Source organism: Pundamilia nyererei, unplaced genomic scaffold, assembly GCF_000239375.1.
Source record: "Pundamilia nyererei isolate P.nyererei 1_Seehausen unplaced genomic scaffold, PunNye1.0 scaffold00122, whole genome shotgun sequence".
Lineage (NCBI taxonomy): Eukaryota > Metazoa > Chordata > Actinopteri > Cichliformes > Cichlidae > Pundamilia > Pundamilia nyererei.
In genome coordinates this window covers 1,404,056-1,422,835 of record NW_005187523.1, presented here as the reverse complement: position 1 = coordinate 1,422,835, position 18,780 = coordinate 1,404,056, and the positions used below count along the sequence as shown (strand labels likewise).

Sequence of the window (18,780 nt, the reverse complement as noted above, 5' to 3'; positions counted from 1 at the left end):
GTGCATCAAAATAAACTATTTCCAGCAGTGAAGTTTGAGTTCTAAGTATCCCAGAAACTATTCAGAAAAGCATAAAGTCAAACATGACTTATAAAAACACCAGTATAGGCTTTTAAGGCCTACAAGTAAAAAAACTACATTTTCCGCAAAATGACGTCACTTCCAGTTTCGGGCAGGAAATGGCGGACATGCGATCGTTTGCACTGACGTCTGTTTCAATGTAGGAAGTGTTACGAACAGCTGATCAGATCAGCAAAGCCTGTTTCTGGAATATTATGTTTTTGTTCCTGCAAGAGCTTTTTATGCAGTTTTTGCAAAGCTTTATGTGGAAGGAAACCGTGACCGAGGACAAGCTGATGGCATCAGATGTAAGTACAACTCCTCCGGTTTCATATGCAAAAAAAATCATTGCGCTAGCTTACAGGGTTCAGGTTCTACAGGGATTTAAAAATAGTTACGCAAAACGGAGCGTGCTGCTCCGACCGGCTTTAAAGGGTTAAGGGGCATCCAATGTCTGCACAAACATCAACAAACACAGAGAAAGAGTGAGAGACAACTTCAGTCAGAAATAAAGCTGAGAAAGACAGGAGAGGAGAGGAAGAAGAGAGGTTGGATTTAAAGGTAAGGACGGCTCAGTAACTGACAAATTTAAGACATTTTGTCTTATAGCTTGTGAAACATCTGCTTACATCTTGTTGAAATCAGTTTTGTAAATCCACACAGAGCAGCAGACCAGCTAATCACAGCCTGTACACAAAGGAAATCTACTGAAACTCACATTAGAAATGACTGTGAGCTGTGACTCTTTTCCCTGTGCTGAGCCACAGCACATGCTGTATCTCACGTTGACCCCTGACAGTACTCATGTGTGAAGTCATCCTCTTGATTCAGTAATTTGACTTTTACCGGAGTATTTTTACAAGTATCTGCGCTTCTACTTAAATACAGAACGTCTGTACTTTTTCACCTCTGTCTGACCCAGAGTCAGATTTAAACTAGTCCCAAATTTCTAGGAGATGCACCTGTGACATAACTATGAAAATCCTTCATTCTCGAGTTACGGCGTTCACAAACTTGGCTGCCTTCTGACCATTGTTGATGCAGTTTCATGAATCCACAGCTTGATCAAGCCCAGTGACAGAAGCACCATACACCTACAGCACTCAAAGGATCTGCGCCCAGCATCCTGTGCCAGACCATAGACACCAACACTGGTACCCTGCCTGGTAGGACTCCTGGTCGATAGTAATTAATATTATACAGCTGGTTTTAATGTTGTGGCTGGTCTGTGCATTAACGCTACCCAGGCTGATGTTGTACCTCCTGAGGAAGCTCAAGTTTGGAGCGGTCAGTGCCCTCTTTGGACTGCAGGCCCATCAGGTAGGGAACAGGTGCATCTAGGAAATGAAGGAGGGAGGCTGGCAGGATGGGAACATAGACGTGCTGCCACTGGAAGGGAAATAGGAGGGTGGTGATGCCCTCTGCCACTGTCATCAACCGCTGGTAGTCTGAGAAACACAGAGAAAGAAGTGTGATGTGAGACAAGAGCATTACAGCAACACGTAGTTTCATGTCAGTTGTAAAATTGCACTCTGATGATCCTAAATTCACGCTTAGCTCCACCAAGCACCACACAAGCACTGCTACAGTGTCTTGCAGGCTGGATCTAATATTGAGTTCAGCAGCAGTTCAATCAGATTTCATCATTATGGCCTGAGTGAAAAGTCCACTTGGAGGAAACATAACTAAGGTTTCATGAATTCATCATCCTCTCCTCTCCCATGGTCCTCTCCCCCTGGCTCAGCCAGCATCTCCCGATCTGTATGTGCACCTTCACTGAAGGTTTCCAAAGTCTTAACCACAGTCTGCGTGTCGGAGATACAGCTGGTTCACTTATCGGAAAACGTCCGTTTCTAGAAGCAGAATGTATTTACAATTGTGTTTAAATGTCTATAAACACACACACACACACACACACACACACGGAAAAAATTATAAGCACAGCTGCTCTAGGTAAGTGTGTAAAATACATGTTAGAATAAATGTCACACACTCAAATAAAAAGTGAGGCAAAATGTCTTTTTCTTTTGTGTTCGGAGAATTAGGGATGTCTAAAGAACCAATACGTGTGATTCCTCTCAAAGGCAAATTTTGGAATCTGCAATAGTACTTGATGTTTTTTTTACTAAGGTAAATACCACAGGCAGAAAACCAAGGGTGCAATTGTTCTGAAACTAAAGGGGGCAGCATATACACGTATTCTAGTCTATTCTTAAATAAAGAAGAAGAAGAACGGCAGCTAGGAGCACAGGAGGGAGGCAGAGCCTTCAGTTTCCAGGCCCCTCTTCTGTGGAACCAGCTTCTGCAATTCTGCAATGGCAACTGATGTTAAAGACTCATGACCAATTATCACAAAGGCTTGATTAGGTTTACAAGGAAATTACTTTTTCAAACAGCATCAAGTGGGTCAGGATCAGTCATTATTTAAAAAGTGCATTTTGTATTTACTTAAGCTTTGTTTAAGATTCAAATTTGTTTGATGATCTAAAACATAAAGTTGTGACAAATATGCCAAAAGAAGTAATCAGGAAGAGGGCAAACACTTTTCCCATCTTCATCGTCATTAAGAACCTCCACAGGCAGAGTTGCTAGAAGTTACTAAAGCTGCTACCACAGCAGACACTTGTGTATGTTAAAGCTCTCGTGGTATTCAAAGCCCCTCGTACACATCATGGTACTGGGCACTATTGGCATACGGGGCCATATGGTACGGAGTAAAATGTGGGGCTAAGTTGGCGCAGTGCTCAGGTTTGGGCCTACTTTTTAAACTGCATTATAACACATATATGAAGATTAGCTTTCATGCAAATCTAAAATAACTGCACTTAATCAAAGCACGATTTACAGGTTGGCTGTAGCTCAGGAAGTTGAGCTACTACTAATCAGAAGACTGGTGGTTTGATCCCAGTCTGCTCCAGTCTGCAGACGGGGATTGCCTTTGGCAATATTAACCCCAAGTTGCTCTCCGATCCATCCGAGGCGAGTGTTAAATTTAGGGGTGAATGAGGCATAAGGACGCATTCTCAAAGTGAAAATCTGAGTAATTAATAAATGTTTTTGTGGGAAAGAGACAAGCCAGGTTTTGAAGCTCCTACCTGTAGGCGTGTGAGCATGTTTTTCATATGTCTGTACATGTTCAAAGTTTCTCCTTTGTGTGGGAAACACAGCAAGCAAATCTCACAGAAACACTCCTGTTTCTTAATGTTGCAGCATGTCTCATCCTATTTGTTCTCTTTAGCTTTAAAATAACAAGTTCAGCTGTTCTACTTTAGTCATCAACACTTGCTGTTCTAATCTGACTTAAGTGGTGAGGTGCAGTATCTCATAAATTCCCTCCTCTTCCCTTTACTCACACTGACAGACTTTAAACTTGCTAACTCGAGGCACCTTCAGATATATTTTGGAAAGCCCCAGCAGTGACAGGGCTCAGGGATGCTGTTGTTGTTATAGAACTGAAAAACAAGACGAAACAGGTCGAGTCATTGTGAAACTGTAACGGTGCATTAGGGCCTGATAAAGACCAGCAGCTCAGTCTCACAAGGCAAGAAGTGAGCGAGTCTGTGGTAAACAGCTGTTACTGTCAGGAAGCAAGTTGTCATCCCATGACAAGTCAAACACGCTGATTAATCACACTGTGTGAAAACGCTGGCCGACTGCTCTGGATAAACGCATACGATGCACCTTAAACAGCAAACAGACTAACAGTTCTTGTGAAGGTCAGGACAGGAAATGACATTTGCATCAGTGCAGTGTTAGCGCACACAGGCACCTGGCTCTGTCTGATGCTTTTTAAGCAGTTCAGGCAATTTCTGTATATAGAGAATAACTGCAGACAGATTCTTAAGGTGTATCTACAAAACACCTGTGAATCTCCTGCAGTGGTCCCATCAACAGCCAGTGAGGTCAGTGGTTCCATCTTTGGCCTGTGATTGATCCACCGACCTTCTGCTGCTGGAAGTTTGAGGTCTAACTTTTAGCATCTACACATTTTTTCTTTCTTTGAGTGGTTGCCAAAGTCAGAGACTCTGAGTAGGAATGTGAACATTATTAAACACTTTCACTGCATGTGACGAATAAAGAATCTTGACTAATCCTTCCGTTCTCTAACTGCATGTCTTTGGACTGTGAGAGGAAGCTGGACCCCTGATAGTGGAATTGAACTCAGGATCTTCTTGCTGTGAGCCGACAGTGCTAACCGCCATGCCACAGTGCTTAATAATAACTGCTAGCTTATTATTAACACAATCAATAACGACACGGCAGGACAGCAGCTCATTAACGTGTAGCACTGGTCCATGTTTCCCTGCCTACAGCGCCATTACATATGAAGTTGGTATATTTCTGTACGCACATAATTACTCAACTTTTTTTGATCACTCGTGTTTGTGTAATCTGTGCAGAATGTAAAAAGACGAGGAATATGCTCATTTTGAATCAGTTTGTATTATTGAGTATTATTGTGGATTTTCAAAGAAAGTAATTGCAGAAACCGGCCTAATTCATGATTCCATATCCTTGATTTTAAACTTGTGGCAGAAACAAAAGTACCTATAAGCATATTAAACTTAAGCTAACATTAAATGTAGCAGTTCAACTGCAGCTTAAACACACAGTCTTTCTGGAATTTGCACTCGTGAATTTGTATTCTGTAAGAAAGTTTGTTGACCTAAATTGGCTTTGACGGTAACCTCAGAACATGCTGAAACAAGGAAATCACGTTGACATATGCCAAGAATGTGATTACAGTTATAGTGTCTTCATGACTGCACAGATGAAAAGGTTTTTATTTGCCTTTAATTTGGAGCAAAAGCTTCAGTGCATGTTAAAGTCTGACATCATTAAATCAGTCGGTTAAGCACACCGTCTTTGCAGCTATTAATGTTTTATCATATATGTCATTTGACACTTTAATATAATTTTTTTTGTAATGCAAACATTTTAAATGCAAACCTCACGTTCTCGCAGTCGCAGCAAATCTCCTTTGCAGAATAAATGTGACTTGGAAGGGCCACAAGAATCATCTTTACTAACAAGCTCACACTAAAATGTGTTGAAAAACCTTTTCTTTACTAAGAACAATACACAGTGAGGTGCGTGATCAGATCCAGAGAGTAAAGATGCCAGAACAATGGAACCAGACAAGATTTTACAGACAAGGATCACTGGGACAACTTTGACATCTATAGTGAGGGAGTCGAGTTTTTGGTCACTCTCATTGATGCCCACTTCAATTGCTTGCCTCAAAGTTGAGAAGTTAAATGTCCCTCTTTCAGCAGAGTTTGTTCTGTCTGGACAGATAACTCCTTACGGCATTTATCAGATTGAATCAAACATGACTCACAAACTAAAAAAGGGTTTTCCTCTTCATCGAGCGATTTCTACGTGCCTACAGAGAACCTGGACCTCCTACAGGTAGTTCCTGATGGTTGTTATGAATGCCGCCTTTAAAACTGGCGTTTTTTGATTTGGAGTTGAAGGTCTGGTGTATGAGCTAACAGCTTCTTTTTGCATGACTCATCATGCACAGAAGCTAAACAAGCTGCAGAGAGAGTGCTGAAGCTGCACTGAAACTGCAGAAGAGTATGACTGAGGAATGTAGGACAAATAATGATCTCAGTCTACACACTAGATTCTCTGCATTTGGCTCTAATACTCTAACACAGTGAGGAACGCACACACTGCGTCTCACTGCAGCTGTCAATAATAAATGAAAGGAATCCTAGAAGCAGGAAAATCTGATCACTGTGTATCTGAGTGTGATATGCACATAAAGCCTCATTACAGTGTTCTCTGTTTTCATCTGAGTTTTTACTTTACAAGTTTCTAATGCTTCTCCGCTTCAAAGTATAGAAAACAGGAACAGTATGTTTGAAACAAATTTTCTCCACAGACATCCACAACTTCTGGCAACCAGACAGAAAGCCTTACAATAGCTTCCAGTGGCTAAAAGGCCTCAAAGTAAGAAACGACGTCATAGCATAATAGAGTGAAGACAAAAATGTATCCACTGAAACCTCTGAAGTTGATTAATTGAATTTGATTTCATTTTTTTCTCAAAGATATTTTTATTGAGGTTAACCAAACAGAATACACACACATTAATAACAAGCACAATAAAAAAGAAAACATCGCAGAGGATGTGAAAGGGGGAAAAAGCATATTGCAATGAGGTCTTAGATTCTAAGAAAGAACAGAGCTAAACTTAGTTATTGTTAAGGTGGCAGTTAAATAGAGAAATATATATGTAGAAAAAATAATATAGAATAAGAATATATAAGAATAAAGAAATGAATATCTACATGCAGGCTCATAGAGCAGTGATGAACTCAGGGCCTGAAGATTTGCAAATATTTCCGCAAGGACCCTCACAGCTGTTTGTATGTTTTGCTGGTATCGCTAATCAGAACAGATGTTTTCCAGGCTTAGACAGGACATCAGATCTCTCAGCCAGTGCGAGTGGGTCGGGACAGAAGGATGTTGAATTTATCAACTTAAATATTGAATCTCACATATCCTCAGACAGGCTTAAGTCCTGCTCACAAGCAGTTTAATGCCTGACAATCGAAGGGCCTTTAATGCCCACCAGCATGTGACAGATAGCAGATATTAACCCTTTCTGAGTTGGACGCAAAGTTAGGAACATATCTGCCGTCTTCAAAGTACCTCAGGAAAGTTCGACATCTAAGACTGAAGAAAGTGTCTAATCTGAAGACATCTGAATAAATGTGAATTTTCAGAGAGTTTCATAAAAGATGCAAAGTTATTATCAGTGAATAAATCATTAAAGCACCTAGTGCTCCGTCCACGCCAATCTTGAAATACAGGATTGCTTGTAGATGGTTAGAAAGGGTCATTTGATGCGATTGGACTCAAACAAGACAAATCAGTCAGACAGAAGTGTTTTGTCATCTGAGCCCATATCCTCACAGTGTGCCAGACCAGCGGATTATCAGATGGCTGTGGAGTGGAGATCCAACTACTGCCGAGACAGATGCATCTTTAACATAATTTAACTCCACCGGCACCCAGGACGCTGAATTGTCCCAATTTTGAAAATGAAACCAAAATATGCTGATCATATGTTAGCTACCCACAAACTAGCAACATAACAATGATTAAAAATGAAAATGTGCCATCATCTTACAGTGACCAAAAGCTAGGGACCACAGCAAGTCTTCCAGGTCCCGATGCAACAAAACAGCCCCACCACCATCTTTTACTGCTGCTATGTCCCTTTTCTGAAACGCTGTATTATGCAGTGTGACACACGCCTTCCAAAAAGTTCAACTTTTGTCTCGTGAGTCCACAAAGTTACCTTTGCTACTGGTCCTGGCTACTTGCAGCAGATGGCCCCGCCCCTCCCTGAGCCTGATTCTGCCCGAGGTTTCTTCCTGTTAAAAGGGAGTTTTTCCTTCCCACTGTCGCCAAAGTGCTGCTCATAGGGGGTCATATGATTGTTGTCTGCATGTATTATTGTAGGGTCTACCTTACAATATAAAGCCCCTTGAGGTGACTGTTGTTGTGATTTGGTGCCATATAAATCAAATTGAATTGAATTGAAAGTATTTTCCCACTTTCCACACAGGGCTGTGCAGGGTTGGATTTCTTCCCCTTTAATAATAATAACCTTTCATTTAGAAATTTAGAAACATTTAAGTGTTACTAACAGAAAGGAGGCAAACATTTCAAAGTGTAGCACCAGAAATCCAACAGCATGTGTAGAATGTACTTACCCTGTGAGTACAGCAGAATCTGCATCTCCAGCAAGGTGCAGGTGAACACCTGGACCAGGTTTTCCACGCCTAGCAGAGAAAAGGCCTCTGCCAGGGGGAAGTCGGCCAGGGGAAGCTCTCCTGGTCCCGGCCTTTGGCAGACAATGGGTTCGTATATGCCGTGGAATTTGAGTGAACGCCCCAGAGCAGGCAGCGGCACCTCGTACAGGATGTTGTAAACGTAGCTCTCCAGTGGCAAGGGGGGTGCGGTTGCAGCTATAACAGCAGAGTGCATCTGTGCAAGGAAGCGCCGGCAGGCGTGCATGAAGGGCATAGGCGTGATCAGACACAAGGCTTTGGACACATAGAGCGTGTCCCGTGACGAGTCATAGCTCCCCGCTGCACGAGATAAAGATGATGAGGATGATGAGGTGGGGGAGTAACCATCATCTAAACTGCTGGCTAGTGAGTCCATGCTGGAGGAAGAAGAGGAGGAGGAAGAAGCGGCATTTGTTTGCTCGGCATTGTGCATCTGGTAGAGAGTCTGCATGGCAGAGCAGATCTGTGGGCTGGTCACCTCCTCATAAAAGGTGTGAACGAAACCATATGTTCGAGATCCATCCTCCTTGGTGATGATGAAGGAGTGGAACTGAGGCTCGCGCTGGTCTGCCTGTGTCCTGAATGACAAACCTTTGGGCATACAGAGCTGCGGAGAGAAAGGGTAAACAGAAGTCATCGTGTCAGTTCTGATTCACTCACGCTGGAATCTTTTTATGTGTCCATAATCTTTCACTTTTCCAGATCTCATAGGATTTTCAAACACCGGTAAAAATGCTGCTTACATTTAATTCTACAGCTGAAAATCTTACAAGAAAAAGGCAGCGATTCTCTGCATGACCATTCTCAAATTTGAATTTCTGCGGTTTTATGCTTTTGTTTTCCATTTTATTGTTATAATGAGTTCAATAAGGAAGATCTATGGCCTCACATTTGTCCGCTCCAAGGTGCTGCCGGCTAAATCTGAGCTTCATCACTTCCATTCATGCCACGTACTCTCACTGCGTCTTTGTGCAACCCACCTCCTCCCCATCTCATCACTCAAGCTCCATTCAAGCCACCTTCATCTCCACCAACGGCGTCTAGGCTCCAGGGGGTCCTCCCCTAATCCTTTTTACAGCTGGGGTTCTGTTTTGCCGAGACAGACCATCGGAGTATTCTGTGATTCTTTCTAATGATCTGTCCTTATTGAACTCATTTGTTTGTTGCTGTGACAAAACAAAATACCTGAATATGTTAACTACGGCACTGAGGAAGTCTTTCATGGCGTCTTATACCACACATCCACTATTTTCAAGAAATGAGGAGAAAATTAATTATTAAATAAATTTGCTAACTCTCTATAGCAATCACGTGTCATATGATTACTTGATCACTTGTTGCTTTCACAGCCAACCTAAATCAGTTACTGCCATCATCAGGTTTACTTGGCTGCTGAGACGAAGGACACACTGTGGAGACAAGTCTCAAGTCACCATGTCCATGCATGTGTACATGCACACAAACTGTTATCCACAATAATTGTTTTGACGATTTGTTGACATTTTGAATTCTCTTCCTTATTGTGCTCTGTGCTGACGGCATCTAAACAAATATTTAGGCCTGATTGGATTATCCATGGCTCTTAATGAGCAGTTCAGTCAGCAATGAAAGATAATGATATAAATTATGACATCTGGCAAGTCTTGTCTCAAATAAGCATTAACCAGGCTTCAGTACAAGCCTGCAGAATGAACCAGGAAGCAGTAACGATCATCTAACTACGTGAGTGAGGAGCAACACAGGAGACACCGGTGCAGGGTGGCTGTTCATGTAGGAGCCAATATACTTATGAGCTCCACGATGTAGCAGTTAAAGGACAAAACAACCAAATTTAAATGTCTTCCTGGTTATAATACTGATGTGAAAAAGAAATGAGGACAGCAGCAGTTCAACCTATGTGCATGGTTTATTGTTTATGGTACAGGAAAACTGCTGCTCACAGACTGCAACACATCAGAGATCTAGTATGTAAAATGTGGTTTAACTTAAAGAGCAAGAATGGGAATATATACACTAGTATATTAGTATATATGTATACTAGTATATATATTAGTGTAATGTAAAGTTTTGAAAAGTGTGCGATTTCTGTGCCTGCAGAACATGGGCTAATACTCATTTGGTTGTATTTATTCTCTTTACTGACAGGACCATATTCACAAGAAGTGGGCAAACCTCCCTGCCATTTACAAATATATGATTTTCCCTCCCAGCAGAAACCTAAAGAGGAGGAGATTAGATTCCACAGACGGTGAGACGGTAATAAGATGAAGAGATGATGGAGGTATGTAGGTAGAAGAGGAGATTTAAGGCTATAATGATAATGATTTAAAGAGCTGTAATGATCAGAAAACATGGGAAAAGAAAGAATGATATTTCTGTCATTAAATGCCCTTGACATGGCATCATCAGGTTTCAGCTGCTGCACTGCTGCATAATGGACTGTTTCCATGTCAATGTAAGGAGAGATGCGCGGCTGAATTATTTAAAAGATGTGGTGCTGGGTGAGGTGGAAAACAAGGTGTGTACTCTTTATCCACACGGAGAGTATACGCCTTTGTTTCCATCACGAACACTGTGCTGGTCATGTCTCCTTCATTCCTGTCCTGCTGTCACATGTGGTCCATCTCTGCTGTCTAGGACTACAGTTGGAGATGGTAGGATTTCTTCTGCTCGCAGCAGGTGGAGAACTAGCTGACGGCCCAGTACGATGGGCTCACCTATGCTTCAGAGCAGAGCAGGGACTGCCATCATCAAGTTTACTTTTGCATATAAAATGAGAGATTCACTCAAAAGGCAGCTGATTACACTACTTAGTAATTTATTTATATCAGGGGTGCTCAATCCCAGTCCTCGAGAGCTACTGTCCTGCAGCTTTTAGATGTATCCTTGTTCCGACACAGCTGAATCAAATGAATGGCTTGTTATCAGGCCTTTTCCAAACTTGATGGCATGCTGAAGAGGTAATCAAACATTTGATTCAGCTGTGTTGGTGTAGGGATGCATCTAAAAGCTGCAGGACAGTAGCTCTCGAGGACTGGGATTGAGCACCCCTGATTTATATGAAAGCACTTTAAAAATATTTTATTTGCAGAGTAGAAACTCCCTTTAAGGCACATATTTGCATGTGTGCGCATCACCTTTGCCACAGGTAGAATGTAAAGCTATATATTCAGTACATAGCCTGTCCCTTTTAACTGTTGTGTTGCTATAGATCTTCCTAGATGTCTAAACTTAAAAATCTATTATTTCTTCATCTACATGTGATTCGTATCTGTTCATATATGTCTGGTATCTCTATCCCAAATACTGTTTGGCAGTGTGGAACTCTTCTCTTGACAAGATTTTAAAAGACCTAAATCAAAACCATAACTCTGCCACTGTCAGTACAGCTTTAAATGTAAAACTTTTTGGAGGGGATTTGTATTAATTGCTTTGTTACCCACAATTCCTTGAGGCCCAACTGTGTTTTAAATCAAAGCCTCAAAAGCTTCTTCCTCTGTCTCTGGCCAAAACCACTAATCTGCCCCATTTCCTCTAGAAATGATCCCATTGGGCTCTTCCCGCCGTACTTTTGATAGAATCCATAGCCTCCTTTATCCTCTGCCTATCATTTCTCCAGAAATCACAGTCCACATACCATGTTAACAGCATCCTGGTCGAATGGGTTCCACTCCACATTTTCTGGATAACGTGCAAGAACTTTGGACTTGAATGTCCTCTTCAGGGGACTCTGCTCAAAGTTTTCACCTGGACAAATGAGAAAGGGAAAATAAAAAGGTAATAATGCATCAACAAACAAAAAATCAAACAACTTGGGCCTGAAGCTGCAGAGTCATGCTCCAGATCAGCTGAGCTCAATGCCAGCCCACCTCAGTTTTAGCTAAACGGATACCCGTTTGGCGTGCTGTTCACAAATAGCAGGATACTGTTTGCTGGTGACTCTGTAGGATGCTTCCCCATGCTTTTTCTGACTTAAGCAATGCCATATCTGTTATATTAATGCCTACTTTGTTCTGTGAGGGCTATTGCTGCTAAACTCGATGTTTGTCTGGTGTGCTTGTCATGTATGCAGGTGAAAACGCAGAGATGGGTTCTTTCCCCTCTTTAGAATTTGCAAGAAGGTCTTGGGAGGTTCCAGAAAATAGGCATATGATTTTACAAACACATTACTCCAAATAAAATATCAATCCTAGTTTGAAAAGTGGTCCTGACACAGTTCCAATTATGTTGGACATGAGATACAGAAGTAGAACATAAAGCTTAGCAGAATCAGTAGCACTGGCTCAGTAAACCAAATGGACAGAATATCTCTGTGAGCGACTGAACTGCAAAGCAGATAACACCAAGTTCACACTTGTGCACCTGGAAGCTCTGCATTGAGCTTTCCTGAAGATGCAATCAAAGATGTTTTCAAAGAGATTATTAAATACTATATAATAGAAAAAACAACACCATTCAAGTGGTTCATAAAGGAAAACAATATATGAAAAACCTCAAATAGAAATAACTGTTCTCAATTCTGGCTAGCTGAGCCCAGTTCCAGTTAACTCAGTTCATTCACAAAGAAAAAAAATCTCTATATTTTGGTAATCCTCTGTCAATTCAAGTCTACATCATAGAATGTAAAATACCCCACTTTGGGTTTTTAATCCACGAAGAGAACCCAAAAGAAGGAAATCAAAATCCCAAAAGGTTGATTCAGTTTATCTGGATGTAGCGTTTTCACTGGGAGAAACGTTTAGTCAGTCATCCAAGGGAATTCTTCAAACATCTCCCAGGGCCTCGTCACTAGGCTTTGTAGCAGTTTTCCCGCCACCTTACGGGTTTCTGGCTGACATGAGACTTTTGTACATACTTTTTCGAATCCAAACCTATTCCTGGCCAGTATACCAATGTTTGCATCCTTTATTAGGCTTTGTATCTGCCAAAGTGGCCAAATGTAGGGTCATCAACTAACAACTGTAGAAGGGTTTCCCAGAGACAATCTGGTATGCAAACCTGAAGCTGTAAGACTCTGTAGACATTGTCTTCCAGGATGGTGAACTTGGTAGCCTCAGTCACAGTGAGATTCCCATCATGTATTTTAGCATCTTGGTAAATCTTTTGTATTTTTGCATCATTCTGGTTTGCTCTCCATATGTCCTCATCTGATAATGAAATGTGCTTGCGAGGTTCCCCTTTAACAGATAATATGCTGGCAACCTGGATACTCCATTGCTGGCAGGGTCACTAGGGGCTCTGGATAAAGCATTTAGCAGTGTTATATTTTACTGTACTCACCTGTAAAGGTGAACTTCTGCAGATACAGGATCCAGGAAGTGACTGTGCAGATCCCTTTTAGGTTTTGAACACCCAAACCAAGGAGGAGTGATCAGGTATCTCCATTTCTTGAATGCCCACACTACAGTTAGCACTCATTTTCTGTAGTGGAATAAATGCAGGCCATAGGCCAGAATTTCTCTGCATAATCTACTTTGTTTGCACAAACACAACTCCAAAGTCCAACATCACTGGGATCTGTATACACCACAAAGGTTAGGTCAGGGTTGGGATGGCCTGAGATATCAGACATCAAAGGAATGCTGACATTCTGGAGTCCAATGGACTTTGGGTCCTTTTCACTTCAGTGGCTCAGCAATCTGAGAGATACCAAACCTGTGATACCAGCCTGCCATTTCTAATAGCTGGCTTTTTTCATCTTAACAGTGAGTTTTGTCTGCCTTAATTTGTCTAATACAGCCCAAAGATGAAAAAATGCTGTTCTCAGGTTGGAGAATAGATCAAAAAATCATCTAAGTACAAAAAGCAGGTCCAACCTCTGAGATCACCCAATGTTATCTCCATCAGCCTCTGGAAACCAGCTGACTCGTTCCTCATTTTGAAGGCATAACTTTGAACTGGGAAAGGCTAAAGGGACAGGTGAACACTGTTTTGTCAATGCCTGGACACCTCCTGGGTAACAAAGGAGTTTATTAGTGAGCACTTCTGTGCATCCCAGTCTTCACATGCATACATCCCTGTTTTTATTAAGTTAACAAAAGAAGTGTCTCTTTTACCACTGCTTCCAGTTGGGAGACCTCAACTGCTCTTGGCAGGAGCTCTGCGTCAATGTTACTCTACTCTAATAGAAGCCCTTAGCCCTTACTCCCTATCCCCAATCACCAGGTATGTCCAAACTTCCTCCAAAATCAAACCTTTTCTTCTAAGCCAAACCTGGTGATTTTTACTCATCCCAGTAGGATATGCCTGGCACACCTCACTCAGGAGGTCCCCAGGGGTCATCATTGTCAAATGCCCAACAAGACTCTAAGATTCCAGCTGAGGCAGCAACTTGTCCTTTATCCAGAGTGGGCACTTAACTCTTTTCTGGTTGAACCATAGTCTGAAACTTGGAGGTGCCAATTCTTACTGATGCTGCTTCATACTCACTTGGCTTTGTCTAGAAATTCTGTCCATAAAAATTTTGAAAAGAAGGTGGAGTCTACTACCCACCAGGAATGAGTCTGACTCGCAGTGTGAACCAAGTTCAATAGCTGTGCAAGGACTGAAAGGTTCGTAGCAACAGGCCGGACACTCCATACTCCTGAAGCATCTCAGACAGAATGCTCAGAGGGACATGCTCGAATGTCTTCTCCAAGTCCATAACATACATGTAGACCGGTCACCTTGTTTCCACACACATTTCAATATCCTCAAGAGGATAAAGAGCTGGTCCTGCATTCTGTGACCAGGACGAAAACTGTGTTTTTCTGCCTGAATCCTAATTCGACTAACAGACAGACTCTTCTTTCCTTTAGCCTGATGTAGACCATCCCATTGAGGCTGCACCTGAGAGCACTGTCTCCAGTCTCACTGCTTAAAGATGGAACCTAACATCCCAGTCTGTCAGTCCAGAGGCACTGCCCCACGTTTCCAGGTGACACTGCAGAGGCATGTCAACCAAAACAGCCCTACAACATCCAGGGCCTTAAAGACCATGGCTACCTCACCCCAGGGACCCTACCACCAACAAGCTGTCTAGTGACCACCCAGACTCTGCTTTTTCTATAGAAGACATTCTTCTATAGATTAAGGAGGCTCGACTATATCCTCATTTGAGGTCAGTAGCACCTCACGCCATGTACCATGTAAATAGAGCGCCGTTTTCCTCTCCCAAGTCACCTGACTGTTTGCCAAAATTGCTTTGAGACAGATCAAAGTCTTTTTCTTTTCCCATAACAAAGTCTTCCTACACCCAAGTTTTTTTCCAGTGACTGCCTGAGCTGTGTTCCACTTGGACTGCAGGAGCCTGCCAGCTGCCTCCAAAATCTTACAAGCTAACCAAGCCCGATAGGACTCTTTCTTCTGCTTGATGGTGCCCTTCACCAGATGTGAAGGGCACCATCAAGCCTGAAGCCAAAGCATTTAAGAGTGCTCTCATGGGTACTGCAATATACTCGCTATTGTGCATCAGGGATAACATTTACAACAATCACTAAAGCAACATCTAATATACAAAGGAGAGAAACTTGGAAAAAACTGGCCCATTCTGCTCTCTCATACCTATAGACCAGGGGTAGGGAACTCCAGGCCTCGAGGGCCGGTGTCCTGCAGGTTTTAGATCTCACCCTGGGTCAACACACCTGAATCAAGTGATTAGTTCATTACCAGGCCTCTGGAGAACTTCAGGACATAATAAGGAAGGTAATTTAGCCATTTAAATCAGCTGTGTTGGATCAAGGACACGTCTAAAAGCTGCAGGACACCGGCCCTCGACACCTGTGCTATAGACATTTGACTGTCTACCCCAGGAGATAACTGCTTTACTATAAGGCTGTCACCTCTAAGGCAGAAGAGAAGAGAAGTCAGGCATAAGCACAATACCTAAAAAAATCCCAAATAAACTAGCCCGCTTTAGTCATGAAGACAAGAGGGGCTGATTTGGATAACAAGTTCAAATGAGCTGACCTACATTCAGCATTGTCAGTTGTAGAATGCAGACAGGAAATGAGAGACAGCGACTGGCTAAGAGGATGAAATGGATTGAAGACTGTAATCCACATGGAGGTGGTGAGGTGATCCACGGGGATCTACAAAGCACGGGAATGTTGGCCTAACACAAACAGATAGGGACTGACATGATTTCTCTATCCCCAAAAGGGCCAAAAGTTTAATTTGAAGCTAAATATGCGGTACGATGCGCCCTGTGCTATGTGGAGAATTTCATGCTGGCCTTTAAACTCCCTAGAGCTGGTAAATAATATTAACCTAAAACTAAAACTGTGAAAAGATTTAATGGACATAATCATGAATATGGTTTACATAATAAACACATTTCCTTAGTTCTATTCAGATGTGTTTAATTGCAAAGAGAAACTCATCATAATTCAGGAAACACAGTGAAGTATGAACAGATGTGCAGAAAGACCAATTCAAACATGCAAACAGGTTTTATAGCTAACGCTGTTAGCATGATATTGCTGATAAGTAACAACTGGTATAATAAGTGGAACTTGCTATACTGAGTTTTCATTCCATGAGTAAAGGTAGTAAACTGGTGAAAGGGACTGTTTGGATCACAGCATTATATGAAGAACATATACAATAATACAAAACAAGTGTCATCTCATCTCACACGTAATTTTTTGGGAGCTGCAAAAAAATCAGACTGCAAACAAAGAACATTACTTTGCAAAATATGCTACAAATCTGTTTGAACTAAAGGTAGAAACAAGCTGCTTGGATGGAAATTACTGGTGCAACTGCATGAAAAAGCAGGGCTTTAAACAAGTGGTTAAAAACTTAACCCAAGATACAACATACCAGCAAGATTCTTTTTCAAATTTCTAATTAGTTTAAATTTACTTATTTATTCTCTAATTTATTTGTTCTCTAATTTCCTATGTGACAATATCGTGCAGGCTCCCAAAGTTACACAGTAAGGGTACTTTAGTTCTTGTTTTTGTTAAACTAAAGTGTTAAGCAGTAATGTCATAGTTTTATTTAAACATTTCGATGGAAAACAGAACCTAGGCTATTTTGACTTATCCCATGTGACGGCGTATACTCTGCCGCTGGCACTGTTTGGTAATCAGTTCATACTTCATATTAGATAATCTGTCATCAGTGAGCTCTTTGGAAAATAGCTGATTGATGACATCAATAAATGCTGCTGCCTGCAATCACTGAAATTAACAATTTTTAAAAACATAATTTTGAGGCTATATCACCCACACCTAGTTTATCTAAATATATTTATATAAAATATTTATTTTAATATACAACAGTCCAGTTTATTTTCCTCATAAGGAAGTTGCTGAAAATTAATACTACATGCAGGGGTGCACATAAGTGGTCCGCTGGCATTTGTTTGAAGCCAGCTCACCTCCTGCAACCACTTTTCCAAGAATACGTGCTTCTTTTGCAGTTCGGACTCCTCCTGACGTTTCTTTGGAGGTGGAGGAACACCAAAGTAAAGGAGCTTCTTCGACATCTTTAAGAGCTCTAAACAAATGTCTGTCCTCCTCCAGAAAATCGTATGTATGCAAACGCGCGTTGCAACTTCTTATCTGGTGCGCGTCTTTTATTTTGACAGCACATGCGCACCTACGGACCACTGACTATATGTAGGGGTTGACATCACACACACTTAGAGAGCAGTTGAGTGAGAACAAAGCTGGCTTGCAGGAAAATAATGTGAAGTGTAAGCTCAGAATCGAGGAGTACAGGCAGTGTGTTTTACCTGCAGATGCAGTATCTGGATCCCTGCCTTGGCGGTCTGCTTCTAGCCACCGGTGCAAAGCTAGAGGTGAACCACATGCAGCAAGACATGGAGCAAAAAACACAGAAAAAGAGCGCAATGTCATAATAAATGGACACAGAAAAGCAAATTAAATGCATGAAAATGAGGTAAGCATGAACATGACACAATAGATGATAGCATGCCATTAAGGATGCAACACACATGCTTCAAATGGAAGCGGTAACATTGTAAAACGACACTTTTTTCCTAATAAGGACTCGAACATTACAAAACAGAAACAAGAGATTCAACTAAAATGCTTAGATTCATGTTAGTGACCTCTTTTTGAAGCTGTCGGTGAAACTCGAGGTTCAGGGCAAGTGAGTAACACATTCTTTGGAGTCAAACCAAGCAGCATATCCAAAACACAACTACAGAAGCAGCAAGTGTACCATATTTATATTGCAGTCAAATAACTTTACCAGTTTCACATAGAAGAGACCACAGAGATGACAGTTCATATCTGTAATGTAAATTTGACAGCGTATAAAAGTGACTGTCTGTTTAAGTGTTTTTCCCAAGAATTCTAAAGAGTGAAGTAGCGCCGATAGACGTGGTTAGTTGTTGTTGATTTACAAAAAGTGTCGCAGTAATTTATTTCAGTTTTGGGTATATTTGGTGCTACAGATAGAGGACATAGAACATTAAGGAAAAGCTACAAAAACATAATCACTTTGACTACACTGCTTGCGCGCTGAAGGATATTGTTGCATTGGAAGTCACAAAAGCCACCCAAAGCGGCTCTGTGGTTCAGTGACCTGACACAATTTATACAGCTGGAGAAAATAAAGTATACTCTCAAGGGCTCGAAGGAGAGATTCTTTGCCGTTTGGGATAATTTGCTAAAACATTTAGAGAAAATTAAAACCATTCCCATCTGATACTCACTTGGCAGCCACCGTATACCCTTATTGTTGTGAAGGCGATTCATTTTGTGCAAACTATTGCCTTTTAAGTGCACATCTTTATATATGGTGAATGTTGATGTACCTCATTTAAATTTATTTTATTTTTTTATTTATTTATTTATTTTCCTGTCTCTCTGGATTGTGTCCAATATGTTCTTTGGGTGGGGTACATATATAAAAAGGAGCATTGTGACTTTGTTACGCGTATATCTTTGAATTA

The 18,780-nt window shown here is 41.5% G+C and overlaps 1 protein-coding gene across 8 annotated transcripts in view; it reads right to left on the bottom strand.

The window, feature by feature from the left end:
• Nucleotides 1–18,780, bottom strand: part of LOC102198357 (DENN domain-containing protein 5B-like) — a 70,452-nt gene that overhangs the window by 25,415 nt on the left and 26,257 nt on the right. For 6 of the 8 annotated variants that reach the window (XM_005742645.2, XM_005742647.2, XM_005742646.2 and 3 more), the window contains exons 2-5: nt 17,593–17,652; nt 11,509–11,618; nt 7,794–8,478; nt 1,321–1,508 (exon numbers count right to left, since the gene is read on the bottom strand). In XM_005742645.2, the coding sequence (XP_005742702.1) occupies nt 1,321–1,508; nt 7,794–8,478; nt 11,509–11,618; nt 17,593–17,652 (1,043 nt within the window). The remainder of the gene's footprint in view (nt 1–1,320; nt 1,509–7,793; nt 8,479–11,508; nt 11,619–17,592; nt 17,653–18,780) is intronic. The other 2 variants (XM_005742648.2, XM_005742652.2) reach the window with 1 other exon arrangement.